General features: G+C 42.1%; 1 protein-coding gene across 12 annotated transcripts in view; it reads left to right on the top strand.

The window, feature by feature from the left end:
* Nucleotides 1–23680, top strand: part of LMO7 (LIM domain 7) — a 55477-nt gene that overhangs the window by 8905 nt on the left and 22892 nt on the right. For 8 of the 12 annotated variants that reach the window (XM_033147953.1, XM_033147952.1, XM_033147954.1 and 5 more), the window contains 8 exons: nucleotides 4519–4636; nucleotides 6519–6661; nucleotides 7796–8225; nucleotides 8844–9152; nucleotides 17041–17155; nucleotides 21050–21211; nucleotides 21962–22149; nucleotides 23616–23673. In XM_033147953.1, the coding sequence (XP_033003844.1) occupies nucleotides 4519–4636; nucleotides 6519–6661; nucleotides 7796–8225; nucleotides 8844–9152; nucleotides 17041–17155; nucleotides 21050–21211; nucleotides 21962–22149; nucleotides 23616–23673 (1523 nt within the window). The remainder of the gene's footprint in view (nucleotides 1–4518; nucleotides 4637–6518; nucleotides 6662–7795; nucleotides 8226–8843; nucleotides 9153–17040; nucleotides 17156–21049; nucleotides 21212–21961; nucleotides 22150–23615; nucleotides 23674–23680) is intronic. The other 4 variants (XM_033147955.1, XM_033147945.1, XM_033147949.1 and 1 more) reach the window with 3 other exon arrangements.

The following is a 23680-nucleotide window of genomic DNA, read 5'->3' as shown; positions in this document are numbered from 1 at the left end:
TCTTAAGGCTCCTCTTCCAGTTCTTTCCCTGACTTCACCCAAGATAGAGCTTCCCCCTTATGACTCCTCTTCAGCATATTTTGTAATTATTATTCCTTCTTAGTTTTTTTTCTTTTTAGTCTCTCCACCACCCCCCCCCCAATTCACAAAGGAGGAAAGAAAAGACCTTTGTATTCTCTATGAACTTTCTCTCTTCTGTTTGCCTAGCCTCCCTTCCACACGACTCCCTCTGGAAGGACAGCAAAAACTTCAACAAAGAAAACAACCCTTGAGGGGTGTTGGGGAGGGGGGAATCCAACACTTTTTGCTGCCACCAACAAGGGGCCTTCGTGCAAGCAGTGCCACCAGTATCTAAAGACCACTGGTTAGCAGCATCCCTGCCCATTTCATACCACTCCCAGCCAACAGAAATTTCTCTCATCTGGGGCAGCATTGCTCAGGACACAGTGGTCTGTAATCCCCTTTATGCTTATGAGGGTTGCTGTGATAGAACTTGCAACAGAAGGCCTTAAAAGAGGAGACATTCACACATTGACCATCACCCACAGTTATGATGCAGAAGGGGCCTGTGACGAGGGAGAGGGTCCCCTTCAGTTGGGTGTGGAGTCCTCCTCAGTGTTTTCCCCATAAGGCACCATCTTACAGGCCAATTACTATTTTTGTACACAAAAGCACCTGCATTGTGCCCACACATCCCCCAAGGGAAGCTTCTAGTTTAGCACTTCCTTCCCTCCTTCTAGAGGAATGAATTATCAGAAACATTAAGCAGCCAGACCTGGCAAATGTCTCTGCTCAGCTGTTTCACCAGGGCAGAGAAGGGACATCTCAAAACCTTTAAGGTCCTCCCAGGTTGGCCACCATATCAAAAACGCCTACCCAAACAGCCCAGTGGCTCCACCCCTTGTTCACCAGAAGGTTCTCATAAAGGCTGTACAGTCTCTCATGACCTTGCAGCCTCATTCCAAAGGGAATGAGGAAAACAAAGGCCATGTAGCACTGCTCTTGTACCCTCTACACATGGAGTGATTGCAATTCCTGTGAGTATCCTGGCAAAGAAAGAAGAGGGAAGCTGTTTTCCTGAGGAATTCCCCAAATCTAGTCTTTTCATAATGAGGATTCCATGCCTTTTACCATCAACAACAACAACAACAACAACAACAACAATAATAATAATAATAATAATAATAATAATTTATTATTTGTACCCCGCCCATCTGGCTGGGTCTCCCCGGCCACTCTGGGCGGCTTTCAACGAATATTAAAATACAATACAAAGTCACAGATTAAAAACTTCCCTAAACAGGGGTGCCTTCAGGTATTTTCTAAATGTCAGGTAGTTGTTTATCTCTCTGACCCCTGGTGGGAGGGCGTGCCACAGGGCGGGTGCCACTACCCTCTGCCTGGTTCCCTGTAGCTTTGCTTCTCACAGTGAGGGAACCGCCAGAAGGCCCTCGGCGCTGGATCTCAGTATCCGGGCTGAATGGTGGGGGGTGGAGACGCTCCTTCAGGTATACTGGACCAAGGTCGTTTAGGGCTTTAAAGGTCAACACCAACACTTTGAATTGTGCTCAGAAACGTACTGGGAGCCAATGTAGATCTGTCAGGACTGGTGTTATGTGGTCCCGGCGGCCACTCCCAGTCACCAGTGTAGCTGCCCCATTCTGGATTAATTGCAGTTTCCGGGTCACCTTCAAAGGTAGCCCCACGTAGAGCGTATTATCTCCATCCTAGATTTACAATCTGAAACTCCATAAGCTTTTCAGCCAGCTTCCAGATGAGCATCTGTTTTTACTGAATCCAAGCCAACTCTCTTTTTTGATGTTGTTCATGTTTTTTCCTAATATGACTGATCAGGAATGGGCAAATAGCTTACAAAGCAAAAAGGTCATTAGCTTACCTCAAAAGCACTATAAATTACCCAACAGATTTATGGAGACACTTAAAACCTTAGTAGTAGAGACTTCACTGCCAGCACTGCTATTGAGCTCTGTTATTCCCTGGAGTAACGATTCTCTTGAAAGGGGCCATGGAGATGGGGAGTAGGGAGCAATCCAAGCTCTTGAACAGAGTCGTGGTGCCTTACCTCTCCATATCGCCACCACTTTTTGGCAGAGCTACAAGAGCTGGCATCCCTCTTGCCTGACGCAAGGACTTGGATGACAAAGCCCTTCAAATGAGCTCTACCAGAATTGGCCTTCCTTATTAAAATCTATAAGAACAGAGATGGCTACTATCTCTGGAAGGGTCTGCCCCCCCCCCGATAACTATAACAGCTCACAGAGTATCTGAACTGGAAGCCTTCTTTGTGAGAGGAAATGTGTGTAACTTCCACAAAGATAGTCAGATGAATCCAGCGTTTATTCCAAAGGTCAGCTTGTTCTTATACAAAGAACAAGAACTGATCCTACCACCTTCCTTGTCTCCAACTCTCTCGTCCAAGGCAGAGGATTTGACCTCCATCAAACTTACTCAGTCAGATGGATCAGTTCTCTGTTGGTCTCTTTCAACCCTATATCTTTAGGTAAGAAAGTATCTAGTGGTCATAGGCTTGATCCTGCATCTTTCTAGCCTATGACGCTATACAAGAGTAGCTTCAGCACTATACAAGAGTAGCTTCACCAACAAATGCCCTATTTGTGAAGATCTGCAGTGCCACCTCATCAAAGCCTCTCTCCACAGTAAATCTTTTCCACACCTATCAGCTGATCACCCATTCCCACCACCCTTCTGAGTAATACCCCTCCCCACTCCCTCACTATATTTAAGGGTCTGGTGACTTCTGTTTCAGTGTATTTGAAGAAGTGTGCATGCACACGAAAGCTCATACCAAGAACAAAATTAGTTTTCTTTTCTTTTCCACTAGTCCTTTTTTTACAACCTGACCTGCCTGAGTATCAAGTTAGCATAGTTTCTTATGAGAGAAAGACCAAATATTTAAAAAGTGAATCCACCATTTTTCTCCTGCCTTGACACAAGTAGTGTGTTTCTTACTGTTTGGGGAACTGTATATACTACAGTATTTCTGTCTCAAGCTTTGCCGTGGGACAGAACTAGACAAGGTTTTCTCTGCTTTCCTGGGAAATTGGTGGCTGTAACTCAGCATTTTGGATGCCTCATTCACCCCAACAGGAAAGAATATTCGCAGTGAGTAACAAACATTCCTTTCTAGCTATTATTTATCAGACAATCCACAACATAAAGCAAGCTATGAGAGAGAGAGAGAGAGAGAGAGAGAGGAGGAGGAGGAGGAGGAGGAGGAGACACCTTCCATTGTCCCCAAACCCAGTCCCAAAGAAAAATACGCTTTGCACAGAAGTATTTTGAAGTATATTCTTACTGTTTGTATGGGATTGTAGTTGCGACAGACAGCTTTTGCAACCAGTATTTTTGTTGGAAAAGCAGGATGAAACAAATATTTGCAAACACTTATATGAGCAGATACCCTAACGACACTAAAATAATGAAAAATACTGAGCATGATTGCTGCTGAAATGCTGCTTAAAGGAAAGCTCTGGCGTTTACTTTAGATAATGCTATCAGATTATATGCATGTAGGTTGCCTTTGTTTGGGAGCTGAATGCTGCATTGTAGAATACAATGTGCATGAGCATTTTGTGACTTTATTTCAATCTTGTCTAATGTCTCGTGGCTTTTTGGCAATGACCTTTGGAAATGGACTAGATTTGTAGTAAGTATTCAGATAACTCCACAATAAGTGGTTATATGCTGCCAAAATCAGCAAGGGTATGAAAGAGTACTAAAGACTTAGATTGAATTTCCATTTCTTAACGGAGGTTACATGTAATATAATTAGGTCTTCTGTTGCTTTAACCAAGTTAATAGTTGCAAAGTTGTTTGACTTCCTGGGGAAACTTTTGACTTGAGTAATTTCTCCCCCCCCCCCCCTATAAAAACCATTGACTTGTAACAAACATTGTAAACATTTAAAAGTGCAAATACATTAGATTTTTAAGCCTTTTTAAACTTCATTGAATAACTGGGGTGCAGTCAATGTTTCTATTATTTCATACAGTGTGATCCTAAGTATGTTTACAGAGTAGTAAACCCCACTTGATTTAATGGGACTTGCTCCCCAGTGTGTGTTCAGAGTACAACCATAATATTTAACTTCTAGCTTCATCAGCTGATACTGGGCTTTATGGTCTAGCCCTCTGTAAGCAGTTAAAGAGGAAGACATTGTTTGTGATGACAGCAGGAAATGATTTGCCACTAAACTGACATCACATAAAAAACAATACTAGTTCTAAAGTATATCAATATCACAGTGTACTGTGGCATATTCCTGTCAAGTGAAAAAAATCCTCTCTTAGATAGTCATTAAATATGAACATCTGATCACCAACAATATACAGTAAATGTATAATTTCAAGTAGTCACTTGCTGTTTTTAGTGCAGTTTGGTTTATTGAATGGATTGTTTAGCTCCCTCTCCAAAGGAATTGTTACTCCAAATTAAGGCAATTTGAAACTTTAAACATAATGATGTGTTGACTCCTAGGAGCAAATCCTTGAATGATGTCAGTGCAGATGAGCTCCAAACGATCCGTCAGTTGCGTTACGAGGAGCTTCAGAGAATAAGGTCTCAGCTACAACAACAAGATGAACAATGGCAAGATGTAAGTATTTGTCACACAGCACCCCGATCTCCACAAGCAGTGCGAGATTCCAGGGGCTGCAGGAGCTTTCACTGTGTTTCCTTTTGGAAAAAGAGGCACAGTGGAGACTGCAGTGTCTTTATGATAGATGGTTTAATTGCACATATACACAATGTGTACCTGCTGTGGAGGGGGTTCTGAGCATCACAGTCCAAGCAACGCCAGCTTCTTCCAAAAGCAGCAGTGTCCCTGCTCTGCTGCTTACCTTTCCCTGAAAATGGTCACATCCCACCTGTTTTAGCCTTGGTAACCCAAGACTTGCTCTTTTGTAATGCACAAATAGGCCCTACTCACCTGTATTCTTCAATCCTTTGACACCCCCCCCAGGCTCTCACCTCAAATGAAATTAGGCTGTCTCCAGTACCTTTGAACCCAGGTTGACATCACAGGATTAAGGGTGTCTGGCACATGGTCCAGCACACAGGGTTTGATTTAGATGGGCCCTCACACATGCTAATTAAAAGATTAACAGGGAGTATTTATTACACATCTTAAATACACACCCGGATTTATCTTAAACACACATGAGTCAAGCTATCTCCTCCAAGGAAATTAGCTTTGATACTCTCTAACCTTAACCTATAAATCTATAACCTAGAAACCCCCTAACCTATAAATGTTGCATGAAGATCCTGCAACAATCAAAGGGAAGCAAAAAGTGGATGGTACCAATTAGAATTCAGTGCTCCCTACTTTAAGGTAAAATGCACAGTTACTTTGCAGATAGTTTAATTCAGGCCTAAAATAATAAAAAAGGAATGAGTGGCACAGGAAGAGGTAAACACTCCACTCCCATTTATTCTTCCTTCAAATCTACCCACTTGCCTTTAATTTGGGAGGGGTGTGGCAATTCCAAAGATCCAGATTTGATTTATGGGCACAGAGCCTTGGGGGCACCACAACTATGATGTAGAATGGAAGGTAAGAGGCAGGGGGCACCGAATTTGGCTTGGGAAAAGGACGCTGCTGAAATTTAAGACATTAAGGTCCACCACTGGTCATGATTATGAACAGTTATTCAGTTTTAAGTCATGAGGAATGTATAGTTCGTGGCCACTTCAAGATAGCACAGGACAAGAATCTGTATTCCACTCCTTGGGGAAAAGGGAGAGGAATTATATTTTCTCTTGCAGCTCTCTTGTCTTGCACTACAAGACAAAGGGTTGCAAATGGCAAAAACCGGCTGTAGGGATGGCACTGTTGTCCGTGGGACAAAAGCAGGGGAATTCAATTCATGGCCTAGACGGTTTTAAAGAGCAGCCAAGAGCCTGTTAAATCGGAATGCCTCATGGAGGTACCCAAGGTACATTTTGGGATGGACCATTTTTCCAGCTAACTGTCATTCACATAATTAAAGAGCCTGTATTTCTATACTGTATCCAACAGGAAACAATTAAAAAATACTATCCTAAACTGTTCTGACAAGCTAAATATAAAACACACACTTGTGTTCCTGTTTTGTTTGAACAAAAGTATCTTTAAAATTAAACCTCTATTGACCGTTGTTGTGAAAGGGAAGAGCAAATATTTACACTGACAAATTTACTTTTGAGACAGTGTGCTTCCTTTTCCTTTGCAAAGTCTTTATGCTTTTAAACCTGAGACTACTATCGTCTTCAGCTGAACAGAAGATAGCCACTGCCCAGCTCTTTTAGAGACAATTTTGCAGGAAGACACTTGAGAATGCGGGAACACTAGACATGTAGAGTGAAATTAGAGCGCCTGAACATCCAGTCAGAATGAGCACTCTTGGATAGGTAATGAGATCCGTGAGCATTCACAGTAGTAGCTCTTACCAAGGTCTGTAGCGAATGCAGTGTTCATTTGCCTGATTTGTACTCAGGATTTGGCAAAATGGAAAAGCCGTCGCAAGAGCCACACTTCTGATTTGCAAAAGAAAAAGGAGGAGAGAGAAGAAATTGAGCGGAGAACTTCTGAGAGTTCCGAAAGACGTGGCAAATCTCTGAGAGAAATGCAGAGGGACAGGTAACGTTGGCAAACAATATTTAGCATTTCGAATAGCTCCGTCTGTTTATTTAGAAGTAGGTTGCACAGAGTTTAAATGACTTCCTTTGTAGAAAGGGTTATTAGGATGGAGCCACACACCTTTTCAGCACTCAAGTGTGACTACTTTATTTCAGTCTTCAGCTTTTCCTCCATGGTTACTGATTTCTTCAGTACTTAAGAGGTGATTAAGATGTTTTCTGCTAATAAAATGATTTTCACTGTATGTTAGTAGAATTTTTTTAATGAGTTAATTAAGCTCTAATTTAATTTTAAATTTATGGATTCCTTTTCAATCCTGTTGCCTTTTCAAACTAAAATGATTTATAGAGTTTGCACCTTGATCCTAAAACTATTTGTGTGAAGTGTGACCCATTGATTGCATTGTGACTTGCTTCTAACTTAAGTATGCCTGCGATATGAGTATTTGTGGTTGTGCTTCTAGCTGATAGGGTGAGGTCTTTCTAGATTATTAAAAAACCTGATATTTGTCTATCTGAGCTATTCTTGGTACAATACGACAAAGGCTTTTGCATGTCTTTGTCCCAACTCAACTGTGGAGTGAATGCAGCATGTTCCCAGTGGAATCAGAAGCAAATGAAAGCCTTTATTAAGACATAACAAATAAAATGGCAACTGAGAGATGCCCATATTGAAATATCTCTAGTTTTTTTTAAAAATAAAACCATTTATTTGAAAAGCCTACATTGAACCACAATAAAACATACGAGCTACAGTACATGATCACAGAATAATCCTGAGAATAAGTCTCAGTGAACTCAATGGGACTTAACCTTCTCAGATAGTATTATAGGATTGCACTGTACATTGGACACCCAGCCATAAGAAATGTCTTCTTAAACGTACCAAAGAGAAGGTTATTTGTGGAAACACCTAACATTCTGAAAATATACATAGTACTATATTTATGTAAAAAGAGAGAGAGACAGAATTGTGATCTCTGTTTAGGAGTGCATGGATTAAGCTTGTATAATAGCCACAAACCTTTCTACTGTTCTGTCTTCACTTCAGAGTACACCTAATAGCGAAATGATGACTGAAATCCCACCTGTTCTTTATGTCACTGATGTCATAATGCACTTTTCCCCCCCTTAGGGAGGGCAGAGATCAAGGGCTCTATAGCAGCGCTGAGCATCGAGCGGAAAACAGGCGAATGTATTTGTCAAACGACGATGTGTTTAGTGGAGAGCAAATTCCTTCAAGGCCTTCAAAAGAGCACCTTGTTGAAAACGATGCTGCCCGCTCCTTGAAGAGCGAAGAAAACAGTCAAGAGAGCAATAAAGGAATGGAGAGCTGTGCAAGAACCGACTCTCGGGCTCCACCTAAGAGTATGGCAGAAGAAAAACACCAGCCCCCTTTGTCAACATATCATTCAGTAAATGCACCAATTGGGTCAGCTCGGGTTTCAGCTTCTCTCCCAAGAAGTTACCAGAAAACTGATACTGCCAGACTAACGTCTGTGGTTACACCTAGGCCCTTTGGTGTCCATTCGAGAGGAATCTCATCACTTCCTAGGTCATTTACGGTAAAAAAAAATAAAAATCATCTTCCTAATGTCTCTGTGGGTAACTCTTCTGAATAAACTCAAAGGAGCTTTCACTTCCCCCCGCCATGTAGAAATGCTTAAATTGTGTTGCAATAACAATGAGTAGTTTACTTGGTCTAGTGCCTAAAACATATAGACAGATGTTTCTGTATAAACTAATATTTTGGGGAAAATGATATTAAATTGTTTCACCTCATAGAGACTTGCAACAGACATAGCAATGAAGTTGCTGCTGAAGGAGAACACAGCAATAAATGAATTTTGTGCTGCTTCTTTTCAGTGGATCTGTGTCTCCGTTGCATCAGGCTACCCCAATTCAAGATTTTAAAGGGTTTACCTTCATATATTGCATAATTACCTTCATATATTGCAGCGCAGGCAGTTTATTCCTTGAATATTTTACTCTGACCAAAGCTATATAATTTTTACTTTTTGAAATCTACTCTAATAGTGATGATGCCGATCAGTAGCGGGCAGAGGGCCTGAGAGAACACGAGGAAGAAGGCAAACATTTAGGGTGACATGTTGAAACCAATTGTAAATAATCTTTTTTTAAAAAACAAAAACAAAACCACCAACTGCTACCTCCTTTCCTAGATGGATGACACCCCAAAATATAATGGAGAAGTAGATGTGTCCAAGAGAACTCAGTATGCATTCACCAGCAATTCACTTTCTAAGCCAGAAGCTGGACAAAGCCAATCTATAAGTGACCTAAGAAGTGCTGAGGACAAGACTTGGACAAGACAATCGCCTACAGAGAATGCTAGCATTGCGAGCGAAGGTGCAGATGTTAATCACTTGGGCCCTAAATCAGAGCATCATACTGCCCATGACTCAGTTGCAGCTGGATCTTCAGCAGCAGAACAAACAAGCCACCCAGAGACTGAGGTTTCAAGAGCACAAGTGAGTGTTAGCATTTACACATTGTAATGCTTTGTTGGATGTTGTTGGTGTGCTAGGAGCAGTGGGCACAGGAGGATATGCGTGGTCTCTGTCCAAGGTGAACAGTAATTTTACATTTGGCAGGTGAGACTAGGATAGGAGGAAGTTCTTTCAGATGTAGAATGGAAAATAAGGAAGCAGAATTGGCTAGGGCAGTTCAAGAGAGATTTAGCCTGATGAGTAGAGTTATTTAGATTCAACACATACACAATGCATGCTAGTAAATTTACCTGCTAGTAAATCCCTTCCAGAAAAGTTTGAGTAGTGGCTTGGGGGAGGAGGGCTATGTCAATAGCTTCCATGAGGATTTTTGATTTTTGCAGGTGCGGAAATAATTTCTAGAAGTAGCATGGCAGTAAATTAAAGATAATGGTCCATATTTTCAAAATTAAGGAAGTCATCTGTTGGTGTTTAATCTTTGATCTTTGTGTTAAATTTGTAGCTGGTTTGGTTGTGCTTTTTAGTGGTGTTTCTACTGTTTTCGTAAGTCGCCTGCAAGATACAAGGCAGGAAAGGCAAGCTGCAAGTGTTTCAACTGAACCTGCACAAAAAGATTGAGGTGGCATTAGCAAGGCAGCACAATGAAATTCTTAGGGCAAATAATAGATAAACAATGTTTGGGTTGAAGCCTGAATTACTGAAGGAAACAGTAGGTTCATTCATCTTCCCAAGACACATTGCGGATCTAATTGATGTCCTGACGGATGTGGGCCTGAAATTATTTTCTAGTATGTAATATAAACATGCAATTGTTGGGTGGCTTGTTCTGCTAGTTCTGCATTCACAATTATTTGCAACACTTTAACCAGGTGTTGCGGATTATCTGACTTTCCCCCTGCAGTCAGTTTAATAATATAGTACATTTCCATCCTGGAAGGACAGGTGTCTTAAGAAGAGATCAGCTTTGAACGTTTGTTTATAAACTTGCTAAGTATTGTTCATCTTCCTTTTTTTATTTTTCTCTTATCTTTTTCTTGCTACTCCCAGCTCATGAACTCTTTAGCTAAACTTTGAAGCGAATCTCCTTCCACCATTCTCTTTTCAAACTGTTTCTGCAAATGCTGACATCTTAATCCACTGACTAAATAAGCACATGTGCATGGGAGAAGATGTCTGAGCTTGTGTGCTGTTTGATGGTGTCTTCCTATCTGTTCAAATTGGTAAAAGAAAACTGAACAGCTGTAGGGTTACCATATTTCAAAAAGTAAAAACCAGGACACCCTGAATTTTTTTGTAGATAAACCTGAAAGTTGTTGAGCTTCTTGTACAAGAACGCCCCCAAACCCCGTGATTTTTCAATTGACTTGCCTAAGCTCCACGAGAGAGCGCCACCTTTCAGAAATTCTCCCCAAATGTCAGTTCCGCCTTTGAAATTCCAGTAATGTCCTGGGAACACCAGAATGTCTCTTCATCAATGGCAAATGCTATGGCACAAACATCACTTGGATGTATAATTATTCTGAGCATGAATTTGCCCCACTGCTATGGGTTTGCAGTTTCGCAAGTTACGAAAGTGATTTAATTCCAGCTTCAGAAACTAGAGCTTTTAAAAAGCTGTTGTGTCCCCATCATTCCTCACTTAGAAATGTAAAATTAGTGTCAGCAGCCAGAACTTGGGTACCCTTGTATCTTGCAACACTTAATGACTATCCACTTAGTGAGTAGCATTCCTTACTTTCCTTATAAGTATTATTTATCTTAGAGCAAGGAAATGTTAATTAGACCCTGGGATGTGAACCATGAAGCAACTTTCCCAGACAGTTGTTTAATCCCTAGGTGTGGCTTTTTAAAAAAGTGTTTTCATTTCAACGCGTATCTTAAAACAAATCTTAATGCAACCCCTTTCTAACATTTTCCCCCCCTTACAGTTGATTGTCATTTGGGAAGCCAAATAATAGGTTTCCGAAACAATGTAATTCATTTTGCAATTCTAAGCATCTGAAATATGTATCCCAACTAGTACAATAAATGCAGGAGTAGTGTCTTGAGTGGTGCATATCCTGGTGATTCAGATCACATCCACACTATGCATTTAAAGAATCATGGGAACTGTAGTTGATTAAGAGTGCTGGGAATTGCAGCTCTGGGATGGGTAAACTCCAGGCCTCAGGATTCTTTGCAGGAAGCCTAAATGTTTGGTGTGGATGTTACCTCAAAGATTGGGAAGCTAAGCTGTCCTTTATGTGCCTTTTGAGCTGGTTTATAACTGTAATAAACAAATGAATGAATGAATGAATGATGGGGAAGCCTAGCCTCTGTGCATTTCCCCTTTCCCTTTACCCCACATATTTAGTACAGCCTCATTGGGTCAGACAAAATACCTCTCTGAGCCAGCATCCTGTTCCCCACAGTGACCAGCTAGATGCCTCTGGGAAGGCAACAGCCCTCTCCTTTTGTTCCCAACAAACCTTTATTCCCAGTCATCTTATTCTGAAAGTTGCAAGGAGATTGTTGATTGCCTATTTAGCTGCTGAAATGCAGGTACGGTTTGAATGAAAGGCAAAAATTCTTTTGTGCTTGAGCCTCTGGGAAGCAGAAATGTGAGCCTGGGTGCAATTCAATGCACTAAATAATACCCCAAGACTAGAATTGTTTCTGCTGCTTGGACAAAGATAGCACACATTGATTGGGGGAGCGTGCATTTAAATGCGTTCAGAGAGATTTAGAAACCAGACTACACTTTATGGCAAGGGTTTAATCTTATCTTGAATGTTTCCACTTGATTATATTTATCTTCTCCCAAACTGTAACACCAACACCCTTTCCCCTTAAGGCAGAGGTGGGAACCCTCCAGGTGTTGCTGGACTCCCACCATCCCTGACCATCGGCCACGCTAGCTGGGAATGATGGGAGTGGTAGTTCAACAACATCTGGAGGGCTGAAGGCTCCCCATCCCTGCCTTAAAGCTTTTTCCATTCAGACTTGCTCTCTGTTGGCTGTGAATATGTTTGCCTTTGTGCTTTAATGCCACCTTTAGGATAGGCCAGGAGAGGAATCCATGTAAATAAGTGGGTGGGTTACCTTTTGCAGCCCAAGGGCCACATTCCCTCATGGGCAGCCTTCTGGAGGCCACATGCCTGTAGTGGATATGTAGCCAGCCAGAGGCAAAAGCAGCAGGTGTTGCTCTTCCATTTCGTACAGTAAGGGTACGTTGCAGCCACAGAAAAGTCTCAGGTTTGTACATACACCACATGCAGCAGGGCTGGCGAGCAGCCTGGCCTGGCCACAAAGGGAGGCATGGAAATCCATTTTGGATCCGTCAGGGAACTGTCCCCGGTTCAGCACAAGGTGGTGGAAGGGCTTTCGGGAGGCTACAGGGAGCCCCGGCCCCACCTGACTAGCAGCACCTCCTCCAGCGGAGGCAACAGCGACGTCTCCAGTGGGGAAGGGCAGGAGACCAGGGGCCATGTGCGTAGGGGCTCTGGGGATAATGTAGAGACCCTGCACTCCCCTCGCCCGATGGGCGAGGAGGGAGCCACGCCATTTCCGCCGCCCAAACCGCACAGAGGGGTGAAACACAAGGGGGGAGGCAGAGACTGGGGGTGCCAAAATTCTTAATGTTGGGGTCGCAACCAGAAGGGGCCACTCCCAGATTCTGTGAGAGACTGATACAGACATGAAATTGTAGCTCTGCGCTGTACATAGTATGCACAATAAAGACAGGCGGGACTTTTGCCTCGTTACTTGCGAACAACCACCACACGGTCCTTACAGGATCTTTGGGTCTGAGATTCCCCATCCACAATGTAAGTAAACACCCCAGCTGCCAACATAATTAAGTTTTCTCTTCTCTCAGGCATGTGATGGCCCGTGATTATTGATTTGTATTAGGTTTAGTTTTATCTTCTTCAAGTTTTGATTTTGTTCATTTTCATTAGGGGTGTATAGTAAAGTGAGGTGAGAATATTCTCCACAAACTGTAAATTCTAATGTAAGAACCAGTTTTACAACCCACATTTTAAAAAAATCTAGTAAATAATAAGTCAAGCTGTGATATTGCCAGTGTAAGTAATGAACAGTGATTGAATGAAAATTCTCTAGTATTCTCATTAATCGAGAATATTCTTGAGAGTATTCTCCAAAATATTATTCTTGAGAATTTAACATCACTAGGGCTGTTTGTAGTGTTATATGTATTCATGGCTTCCCTTTTGCTTTTTTTACCTTCCCTGCCCACAGCAATGTTCAGGGAACCTTAGTAAGAAAGCAGTCTTGTTCTAGCCTAGTATCAGACCTCAGAGCATAAGAATCATGATCAGTGTGCCTTGGACTGTGTGTGTACCAGCTTCCAGGAGTTGGATCCGGAGATCCTGTGAGCACAGCACTCCCTTGTACACACCACAGATCTGATCGCCTCTGTATAAAAATGGTTGGTTAATGAAGTTGGATACCCCCAGCTGGTTCCCTCTCCTTCAATCCAAGCTTGATTCACGTGTGCAGAAGTAAAACTCACAGACCCGGTGTTCTGCTGCATGTATGGCTTGCCCTGTGCTAGAGTGATGACTGGAAGGCATGAAAAGCATTAAGCACCCTTCCTCTGAGCTATGAATCCACCCTCTCACCCACAAAAAACTTTTATATTCACACTAATCAGGAGATTTGCCTCTAAGAAATGAGAGCCAGTGTGGGGTAGTGGTTAAGAGTGGTAGACTCGTAATCTGGTGAACTGGGTTTGCGCCTCTGCTCCTCTACATGCAGCTGCTGGGTGACCTTGGGCTAGTCACACTTCTCTGAAGTCTCTCAGCCCCACTCTCCTCACAGAGTGTTTGTTGTGGGGAGGAAGGGAAAGGAGAATGTTAGCCGCTTTGAGACTCCTTTGAGTAGTGATAAAGCGGGATATCCAATCCAAACTCTTCTTCTTCTTCTTCTTCTTCTTCTTCTTCTTCTTCTTCTTCTTCTTCTTCTTCTTCTTCTTCAAAATGCACCAGAACGCCTTCCACCTGCTGTATGGTTAGTGAGTGAGTTAATCTAGGGTTGCCATAGGGTTGAGTTGTTGTTCTTCCGGCGGCGACGCCATCGTCGGGTGGTCGAAGGCTGCTTCGGGTCCGAAGCGCCTTGTCCATCCCGGGGGTTAGGAGCCGCGCTACCGCAGCGCGCGGCTCCGGTTGGGGTGCGGGAAGAGCGTCCCGCACCCTGGGCTCCCCGGCTGCGCCCGTGGAGGCTCTGAACCCTTCCCTTGCCCCCCCTGTAAAGGGGGAGTGGGGGTGAAGGGCAAACGGAGCCGGGCTTCGGGGACATGCCCCAACCGGGATGCAAATGCGGCGACAGAGCCCGCGGTGAGCGTCCAAGTTCTACCTGTGAAGAATGGAGCTAAAAGAACCCGGTGGTCGTGAGTAAAGAATTTGATCAGAAATCGTGCTTTTGGAACGATCCAGGGGGAAGGAGAATGGCAGCCTGCCCTCCCTCCCTTCGAGCTCAAGAATCTAACCAATTTGACTGATTGCTGCTACAGAACTGGTTACAATGTATTTAAAATTGACACAGGAGACTGGTAAACTTTTCTTTTGGGAAGTTAACTAGAGGAAAATATCTCCTTTTAAAGTTGCGGTATTTGCGCTCCAGTTCAGGAAAATGGCGATGAACAAAGAGGGGAGTAGAAATATGACACCCGTTTCCTCCTCCTCTGCCAGTATGCTGGGTTTCGTCCTTGAACTGGCACTGAACTCTGGATTAACGGACGAACAGAGACTCACTGCCTTGAAGGTGGAACTGCTTTATAGAAAAGTCAAAGTCTTGTGTGGGGGTCTGAAATGGAACCAATTGCCCACAGAGGAGGCTTACAAAACTTTTGATACTTTGGAAGAAAGCCTTGCCAAAGAGCTGAGAGGATGGATGCAAAGATGGAGTGAAATGAATGAGCTACTTCGGAGAAGAAATTCGCTTTTTGGGGGTGGCAGCCCCAAGGCGACGTTAAGATTTCATATATCCAGTCCCCGAGGTGTGAGCTCGGGGGCCAGGGACAGAGAATTAAGGTACTTACAAGAAGAAAAGGAATGTTACAAAGAACCGAAGAAGCTGAGAGATGATGAGATGGACACCTCTGAACTCGCGGCAAGGAGAGGTTTGGACTGTGCCTGGATCTGTGGACGCTTGGAGAGGGAAGAGTTATGGAAGTTCAGTGCTGATGCCATTAGGAGAAGAATAATGGACAGAGGGGGTGTGGGGTGAAGCATTAAGTAAAACTTTAAGCAGCCTGATATGGTAAATTGAAATCGGAGGGTGAATACTGTCAACAACTTTTTGTTATATTTCTTATTTGAACATGAAAGGAGATATTTCAAGTTTTTATGTTACTAGCAGCAACCTTAAGGATAGAAGAGATAGATTAGATGTGAATGATTTGAGAAGATTTATGAGGTGGAGTATAAGCAAAGTGAATTTAAGTGGATTAAGTTTATGGATTTAGAAGATTAAATGGTGAGGTATTATTATGATGATGCATTTTTAGCAATTGTTGAAGATATAATTGAATGTAATTATACAATTGTAGTTAATGTTTTTTTTTTTGTAGGAGAAATGGTTATAAAATAGATTAAGGATACAAACTCGAAGGTGAAAAGGCAGGGGAAGTCAAAAGTCAAGATATGGAAGTAGAAATTTTTTTTTTTTTTCTAGAAAGATGCAATAAGAAAGCTTGACATTGTTTGTATTTGTTTTATTTGTTTTGCATTTGTTTATTGTAGGTGTGGGTGTGGGTATATGTTTGTTATAGAAAAATGCCAATAAATTCTTATAAAAAAAAAAAAGAGTTGTTGTTTTTTTTTGGACAAAGCTGTTTTGTTTGTTTGTTTGTTTTGGACAAAGTTGTTGAGCTTTTTATGGGGGGGGATTCCTCCCCCACCCCCAAATCAACACTTCTGATATGGGCTGCCATACTTTCGGATTTACCCAGACATTTTTAACCAATTTCTTCCTTGACAATGCTTTCAGCTTTGAACCCTCCAGTCTTTGGGGGAGAGGTGTGCTAATGTTTTGATATTTGTGTAATAGTTGGGGTGTATTGAACCACACATGTTCCCAAAAGAGAATAAGACTGCCAGTGGCTACTATCTACTGTGACTATGTTCTACCTCCACTGCTGGAGGCCATATATATGCCTCTGAGTACCAGTTGCTAGGATGAACCCCAGGTGGCGAGGGTGCTATGGCACTCAGGTTCTGCTTATGGGTGCATCAGTTTCGTCACTGTAAGAAGAAGATACTGGACTAGATAGGGCTTCTGGCAAGCTCTTCTTCTGTTCAAATTGTAGGCCTCTAGATCATGTTAATACCTGTCTGACTTGGTGAGGTAGGTAGGTTGGTTGGTTGGTTGTGGCGTATGTGTATTGGTTTTTGTATCATGAAAATGCAGCTTATCTTCAAATACAAAACATATTCCATAGCTACCAAAGGAGCTTTTGTCAACACATGGATTATTGAGACATATGAATGGGAGACTCTCACCACCAAATGCGCCTGGAGCGTTTTTTTAATCTCGAGTTAGTCTTCATTTGCTGAATGCAAGAGGCAGAAGTAAAAATGTAGGTTTTTTGAGCAATTGAACTGCCTGTCATCACTGGTATGTGTATCAAAGGGTTAACTTTCTGTCCGCTGAAGCACCGCTTAACAGGTCTTATCAGCAAGGCCCAAGTATTTATAGGAATGCAACATTTAAAATTAGTTGCCAAAGTAAAGCACTAGCTAGCTTTTTTCAGTGCAGAGAACACTTCTGTCTGCTTGATCGATAATTTAAAAGCCCAGAGCGCACATTATAAGCTGCCTCACCTATTTAATGGATAGACTTTCCTCCACGTAGGAGCCTGTGACACCAGATACTGCAGTATCATGTTCTATTTATTTATTTTTTTCAGGACCAGTACAGTGATATGAGAATCAGTATAAACCAGAGACCGGGTAGCAGCCGGAGTTTTGGGTTTGCAGTGCACCAGGATCCTTCTGGAGTCTTTGTGAAGTCAATAGAAGAAGGTAACAATTCCCATGTAAAACTCTTAATGTGCTTGCCTTGAGAAAGTTAATTGGAAGGCAAGCAATTGATCTAAATTGATCTGAAGAATTCAGGTTGCAAGTTCGGGTGGCAAGGCTGCTGGACAAAGAAAAACCTGAGAATGGTAGAGAGAGAATGCTCTAAGATTAATTTGTGTTCTGCTTATTTGCATGTGTGATTGATTATACTGTCAACTGTAGATCTCCAGTAGCAGCCAGGAAAAAAATGTTTTCCCCCCAAAAGTGTTTAGAAGGTCTATATTGCACTGCATTAATTTTCTCATATAGATGCGTTGCACTTTTTAAAATAATTTGCATGCAAGGAAGAAGGTAAGATTTGTCTTTTATGTAGTTAAACTTATTGACAATACTGTCAATAAATTCTTAGTTGTCTTTCAATAAAATAATGTTTTTTAAAAAAAATTATTTCCTTTTGTGACAAAAACAAAACAATGTATGACATCATAAACATATAAGTAAAAAATCATGATGATCATTAACCGTAATAAAAGAAAATAGCCAAGCTTTAGCTGAGCTAGAATTAAAAAATTATCACCGTGTCATATTCAAGTAACACCGAACACTTCAGAGGAAATAAATGATGTCTCTTATATCAGCTCTTTGACTTGCATGACATTTTTGTGAAGAAATTATATCACTTTTTCGGCAGTATTGTTTTTACTTTGTTGTAAAGCGTCATTAATTTACAAAACTTTGTTTCCCCCCACTACTCTTAAAACAACAAAAAATGATTATTTCCCTAATGGAAACTGTAGTTTGTTTTTCTGGCCTCCCAAAAGGAATTCATTAGAGCTCTTCAACAATGAAGTATGCCATAGCAGAATGAGCAGTAAAGGTTTTTCTGTAATTTACGAAGCAGTGAGATTAAGATTTTAATAATTAAAGAAGCCCAGAGTCTGACCTACAACAAGTCTGAGACAGCTCCTGAATCCGTGAAACTTAGCACAGGCAAAGTTGATTGTGGTGCTTTCGGTATAAGTAGAGGCCATGAAGTTACAGATTCAGGCAACAGTCTTAACGCATGCAGCTGTCACCCTCTTGTCACCCTCCAAGTCAGACTATTGGTTCATTTGCCCACTGCTGTGTGCACATATTGATAGCTGCTCTCCCAGGCCTAAAGCAGAATAATTTTTATTATTTATCTTTTAAAAGTCCAGTCCCTACTGCTTCTCCAAGAAAACCAAGTGGCACTAACAGCAATAAAAACAGACAGAATTGCCAAAGCACCACAATTTACATTCAGATTAATGAATTAACTGCATCCACCCTGTTTAACTAATTCCAGTAACAAACAGAGCCAGCCAAATTGCACCGTTAATCATAGAATCAAAGAATTGTAGAGTTGGAAGGGACCCCGAGGTTCATTTAGCCCAACCCCCTGCAATGTAGGAATCTCAGCTAGATCATACATGGCCAATGGCCATACAGATTCTGCTATCAAAAACCTATCAAAATTTTGCTATCAGAATCGAAAACCTTTTTAAAAACACAATTCTTCGCCAGCCTCTTGAAAAGCAGTATAGCAACAGGCCTCCTGAACCTCACTTGGCAAGTCATTCATTGGAGTAGAAGCCACATCAGGAAATATCTCAACCTATGAAACCCTTAATGGCCAGCGCCTTGAATACAGCCCAGAAGCTAATGACCTCTCTCAGCAGCTTCTTGCATATATTAAGAAGCATGGAGAAAAAGATAGACCCTTACAGAACCCTAGATGGCACAGGCCATGGGGAAGAGTTTTCACGTTGACCAGGGGTAACCATTTGACAACCTGCGCAGATCTCTGAGCTCAGGTGTTATATGCTGACAAGGTCTCACTTCTGTCAGCAATTGCGTTGCAGCATTCTATGCTAACTGCAGCTTCTGTATCAAGCGCAAGGGAAGCCCCACTTAGTGTGCATTGCAGTAGCCCAGCCTTGAAGTAACCATATTAGACAATGAACTATAGTTACTCAGCTTCAAGGTGGTCCAAAGATAGTTTGTTAAACAGAAGTCATATCACTGCCTCTTTATGGCCAAAGGGAGGCATTCTATAGTGTTCTTGGCTCAACAGAAGCTGATTTATCAGACAGGATAAGCAATAATCAAGATAATGGGCCATTGAATCCATTTCCCCCCAGAGATTTTGCCTACCTCCTCACAGCCAATCAGCTGAAAGGTATCCAATTAAACAGAACAAAATCCAAAATTCCTCCAGACACCTGCGGAGTTCAAGTCGGAGCTGATCTAAGTAATTTTATCTGCAAAATGCTTTGCAAATAGGTCGTAACAGGGTTCCATGACCTCATGTAACGTCTGCTTGCCATGATGTAAAAGGACCTTCACAACATGGAATAGCTCTGCTGGATAGCACTGACCAGAGAAGTCTTTCGCAGAACTGTTGTCTGAGACCTTATTAATTGAAGATGCTGGGTGTTGTACCTGGGACCTTCTGCATTGAAACCATGTTTGTACATTGAGCTATGGGCTGCCTAGCCTTGGGTCTTATACACTGAAATGTGCATTAGCGCCATCGTGACACTAACTTGGGCAGGAGAACCCTGGATTCAGGTCTCCATTCTGGTAAAGTTGGTCTGGCAAGTTCACTGTCAATGTTGTAGATGAGTTAGAACAGGGATGTCCAAAAGGTAGACCGTGGTAGATCTCGGGACCCTCCCACCACCTAAAGAAAGCTCAACAACTCTGACTTCCCAAAAAAGCTCAACAATTTTGGTAGGTCACTGCCAGTTTTTTTCATAGTGGGAGTAGATCTCATGTCTCTTGAAAGTTTGACATGCCTGAGTTAGAATAAAGCTGAGTAACCTCACATGTCAGCTCCTTGGGGGGGGGGAGAGATGGGAAGCAGGTGTGGGGTTGGTGATAGAAAAGGTTATTAAAATTTCACCATGGTTGGCATCCGTCTGTCTTGGGAGACAGTGGAGGAGTGTGCCTTTGAGGGTGCCTGTTTTTTAAAAAAATCTAATTTCATAACTTTGAACTGACATTGGCAAGTGCTCCTGATCTCGGGTGGGAAAGTGCTCTGAAGTGTTCACACTTCTCTGCTGTGCTTAGCAACATGGTTGAAAACCAATGTAAACAGAGGAAATATGAGTGTGTTTTAAAAATGTTCGCAGCGGCGACATAGATAACAAGTTGCAAAACAGCAGTGATTCTTTGGCAGGTCTGGTAGGGTGGCATATTAGAATTATGTAGGATCATTTGTTGCTTTTGCCTTTTTAGCATGTTTTTTTTATGTAGGAGAGGAAGAGATCCTTGTTCACAATTTGCAAAACCAAGGAACTGCCACACCACCTTAGATGATTGGCTTTGTATTCACAACAAACCTTTATACCTATAAAAATACCAAACTGTTCTAGTCATGTCAATTAAAATGTTGTATAATGCTGAGTCATGATGATGATGATGATGATGATGATGATTGTGTCCACACTTTTAACGCCATGGTGCACCTGTAGCAGCACATCTAGGTGCCTTCATCTGCCCCAGCTGCAGCAAAACATGTCTCTTCCATACCAGTATCTGCAGCCACAGCAGGCGCTGTTAACTCTCCAATGGTTTGACTTCACCCCCCAAAGGTGCACTCCAACAATTATTTGCATAGAAGCAGTTCTTAGGCACTAGAAAATACTTTTTGTATGTTAAATATGAATGGCAAGTCCTGATAGTTATTCAGTGGCTTCTTTAAAAATCCCCCCATTGTCTTTCCAAGGCACTCGCAGCAGCTCTCACAAAGATAAAACATACAAAAAATAGGTCTTAAAACTAACATTAAAAATTAAAGTGAGTGCTTTTTTTATTTAGCTGCCACATGTTTCTGACATTACAAGTTAGCTCTCATCTTTCCATCACCACCAGGTAGCCCAGCAGACTTTTGCCAGTTGACTGTTGAGGATGAAATCCTTACTCTCAATGGCACAAAGGTTTCAGGTATGGACCAGAGTCAGTGGGAAGCAGCCATCGGCAGCTCACTAGAAACTGGAAACCTTGTCATGGATGTCAGGCGATACGGCAAGAAGGGTGAGCTTTTACTTGGGGTGACTTCTGCGTGACCTGAAAGGTGTCTGTTCTTTGCCTGCGAACTTGTTGGGATGGATGAGTCCTTTATTTCTGCAGCCTTCTGCAACAACACGCTTTTTCCTGGCAGCACCTGCTTATTGTAAATACAGTTCCTGCTGCTGTTGATTTTGGGTTGTTGTTGTTGTTTTGCATGTGTCAAAGCTGTGTAAATCTGCATTAGCAAGTCTACATTTCTTAAACGGGAGATAATTATTTTCAAGGAGAAATATATATTCACGTAGGTTTCTTGTTCCCCCAGCCTTCAGAAATACTGGCTTTCCTGACCTTGTCAGAGAGATGCAGAAAGAATCCAGCACTTTTATTATTAGTTCTGTAGTTCAGTTTCCTGGAAGAGCACCCATGTGATCTACTCCCCACACCAAATCCTTGCAATTAGGTCCTTTCTCTGTCCAGATATTCTAGCACTGTAGCGTATACCTGTATTTGAAGAATAAAAGTTAGTAAACTTGCTATTGTTCATTGTGCTTGCCTTTGACTAATGCTTGCTTTTTTGGGGAAGGCGGTCTGTTCATAAAAAGCCCTAACCAATTTTCACACATACAAATTCCAATTCACTTTCTACTTCATCTGTCCTCCAATCTTTTTTTGTGTGTGTTTTGGTTTTGATGTATTTTCATTAAGTCCTTTTCTTTATGCTTTGACAACTTCCCTGTCTACTTTTCAATTTTTTGATCTCCACATGCCAATCAGACTGGGGCAAAGACCAGCCTTCCCTGCCATATGCAAGGCACAAAATCCTCAATCTCACCAGTATGGCTACCAACATTATAGGTACACCTGAGAACAAATGGATCGATGCGACATCTGTGGACAGCACTTCAGCCAAAAATCAAAGCACATCGGCCCCAAAAGACTTGCACAACAATTTTCAAAATGATGTAAGTGGGAAGAGGTTCTGCATTTCTTCTCTCAGCCACATTAACCTGTGCCTAGAAAGTACTCACTTAATGAAAGTTAAGCCTCTCCAGGGTTTGGTTAATGAAGAAATGTTGTCTTGGCCTTTTGACCAGAAGTCCAGGTCCTATTGCTAGCTAGGTAGTGATGTAGGCCAGCAACCAAAACCAATTCAGAGTTGAACCACAAATTTCGTTTTCTTATTTCCTGGTTGTCCATTCATTCATTGGATCATTCAGCTGCTCCCAGTGCAACAGCAAAGCAAATTACTAGCCAGTTACTTGCAACAAAGCAAATCAATGAGCGTGCCAGTTACCATCTTGCATGTTCAGTATTAAATCAGAAAACTTAACTTAGTCTGAGAAACATTTGCATAACCCTTTCCTTCTTGAAGATGGGAGAAGAGAAGAGTTTGGATTTGATGGAGGAACAAGTTCCACAAAATCCCTTCTCTTGATTTTCTAAGCATCAGAAGCCCATAATGCCACATGAACTGATTGCTAGATCTTTTAGATTTTAAATCCAGTAATAGATTATTAGAGGAATGACTGTGTGATAGTACCATCATGTGCAATGGGGTTTCATACAGAGCATCAGACCAGTATAGAAAATACTATGCTAGACCTCTCCTTGCTATTCCCCCCTACATCTTTCCACTGAAATTCAGGAGAACATGTTCACTCTACATCAGGCTTCCTCAACCTCGGCTCTCCAGATGTTTTGAGACTACAATTCCCAGTATCCCTGACCACTGGTCCTGCTAGCTAGGGATCATGGGAGTTGTAGGCCAAAAACACCTGGAGGGTCGAGGTTGAGGAAGCCTGCTCTATATCATTTATTAAATATGCATAAAAGTCAAGTTATTTGGGGGACGCAGGTGGCGCTGTGGTCTAAACCACAGAGCCTAGGGTTTGCCGATCAGAAGGTCGGCGGTTCGAATCCCCGCAACGGGGTGAGCTCCCGTTGCTCAGTCCCAGCTCCTGCCCACCTAGCAGTTCGAAAGCACATCAAAGTGCAAGTAGATAAATAGGTACCGCTCTAGCGGGAAGGTAAACGGCATTTCCGTGCGCTGCTCTGGTTCGCTAGAAGTGGCTTAGTCATGCTGGCCACATGACCTGGAAGCTGTACGCCGGCTCCCTCGGCCAGTAACTCAAGATGAGCGCCGCAACCCCAGAGTCGTCCATGACTGGACCTAACGGTCTTTTACCTTTACCTTTAAAGTTCTTTAGGGGTAGGATCAAAAATGTCTGTTTTAGTTTTACAGTTTGTATGGCTTACCAGAAGTGTCAAAAGCAGTTGTAGTTCTAAGGTTTTTTTTGCAGGGGCGGGGGATGAAGTTAAGAGTCATGGAATTATTTCAGAGTGGCTGGGGAAATCCAGCCAGATGGGCGGGGTACAAATAATAAATATTATTATTATTATTATATTATGTTAATTTTTCTGGTTTCAGGATTCAGAAACAAAGGTCAATGGAATGCAAGGAGATGCAAATTCCAATGAGAAAAAAGGTAAAAC

Source organism: Lacerta agilis, chromosome 4 (genome assembly GCF_009819535.1).
Source record: "Lacerta agilis isolate rLacAgi1 chromosome 4, rLacAgi1.pri, whole genome shotgun sequence".
Taxonomy (NCBI): Eukaryota; Metazoa; Chordata; class Lepidosauria; order Squamata; family Lacertidae; genus Lacerta; species Lacerta agilis.
Note: the sequence above shows the minus strand (reverse complement) of the source record. Positions and strands in the feature narration are given on the sequence as shown.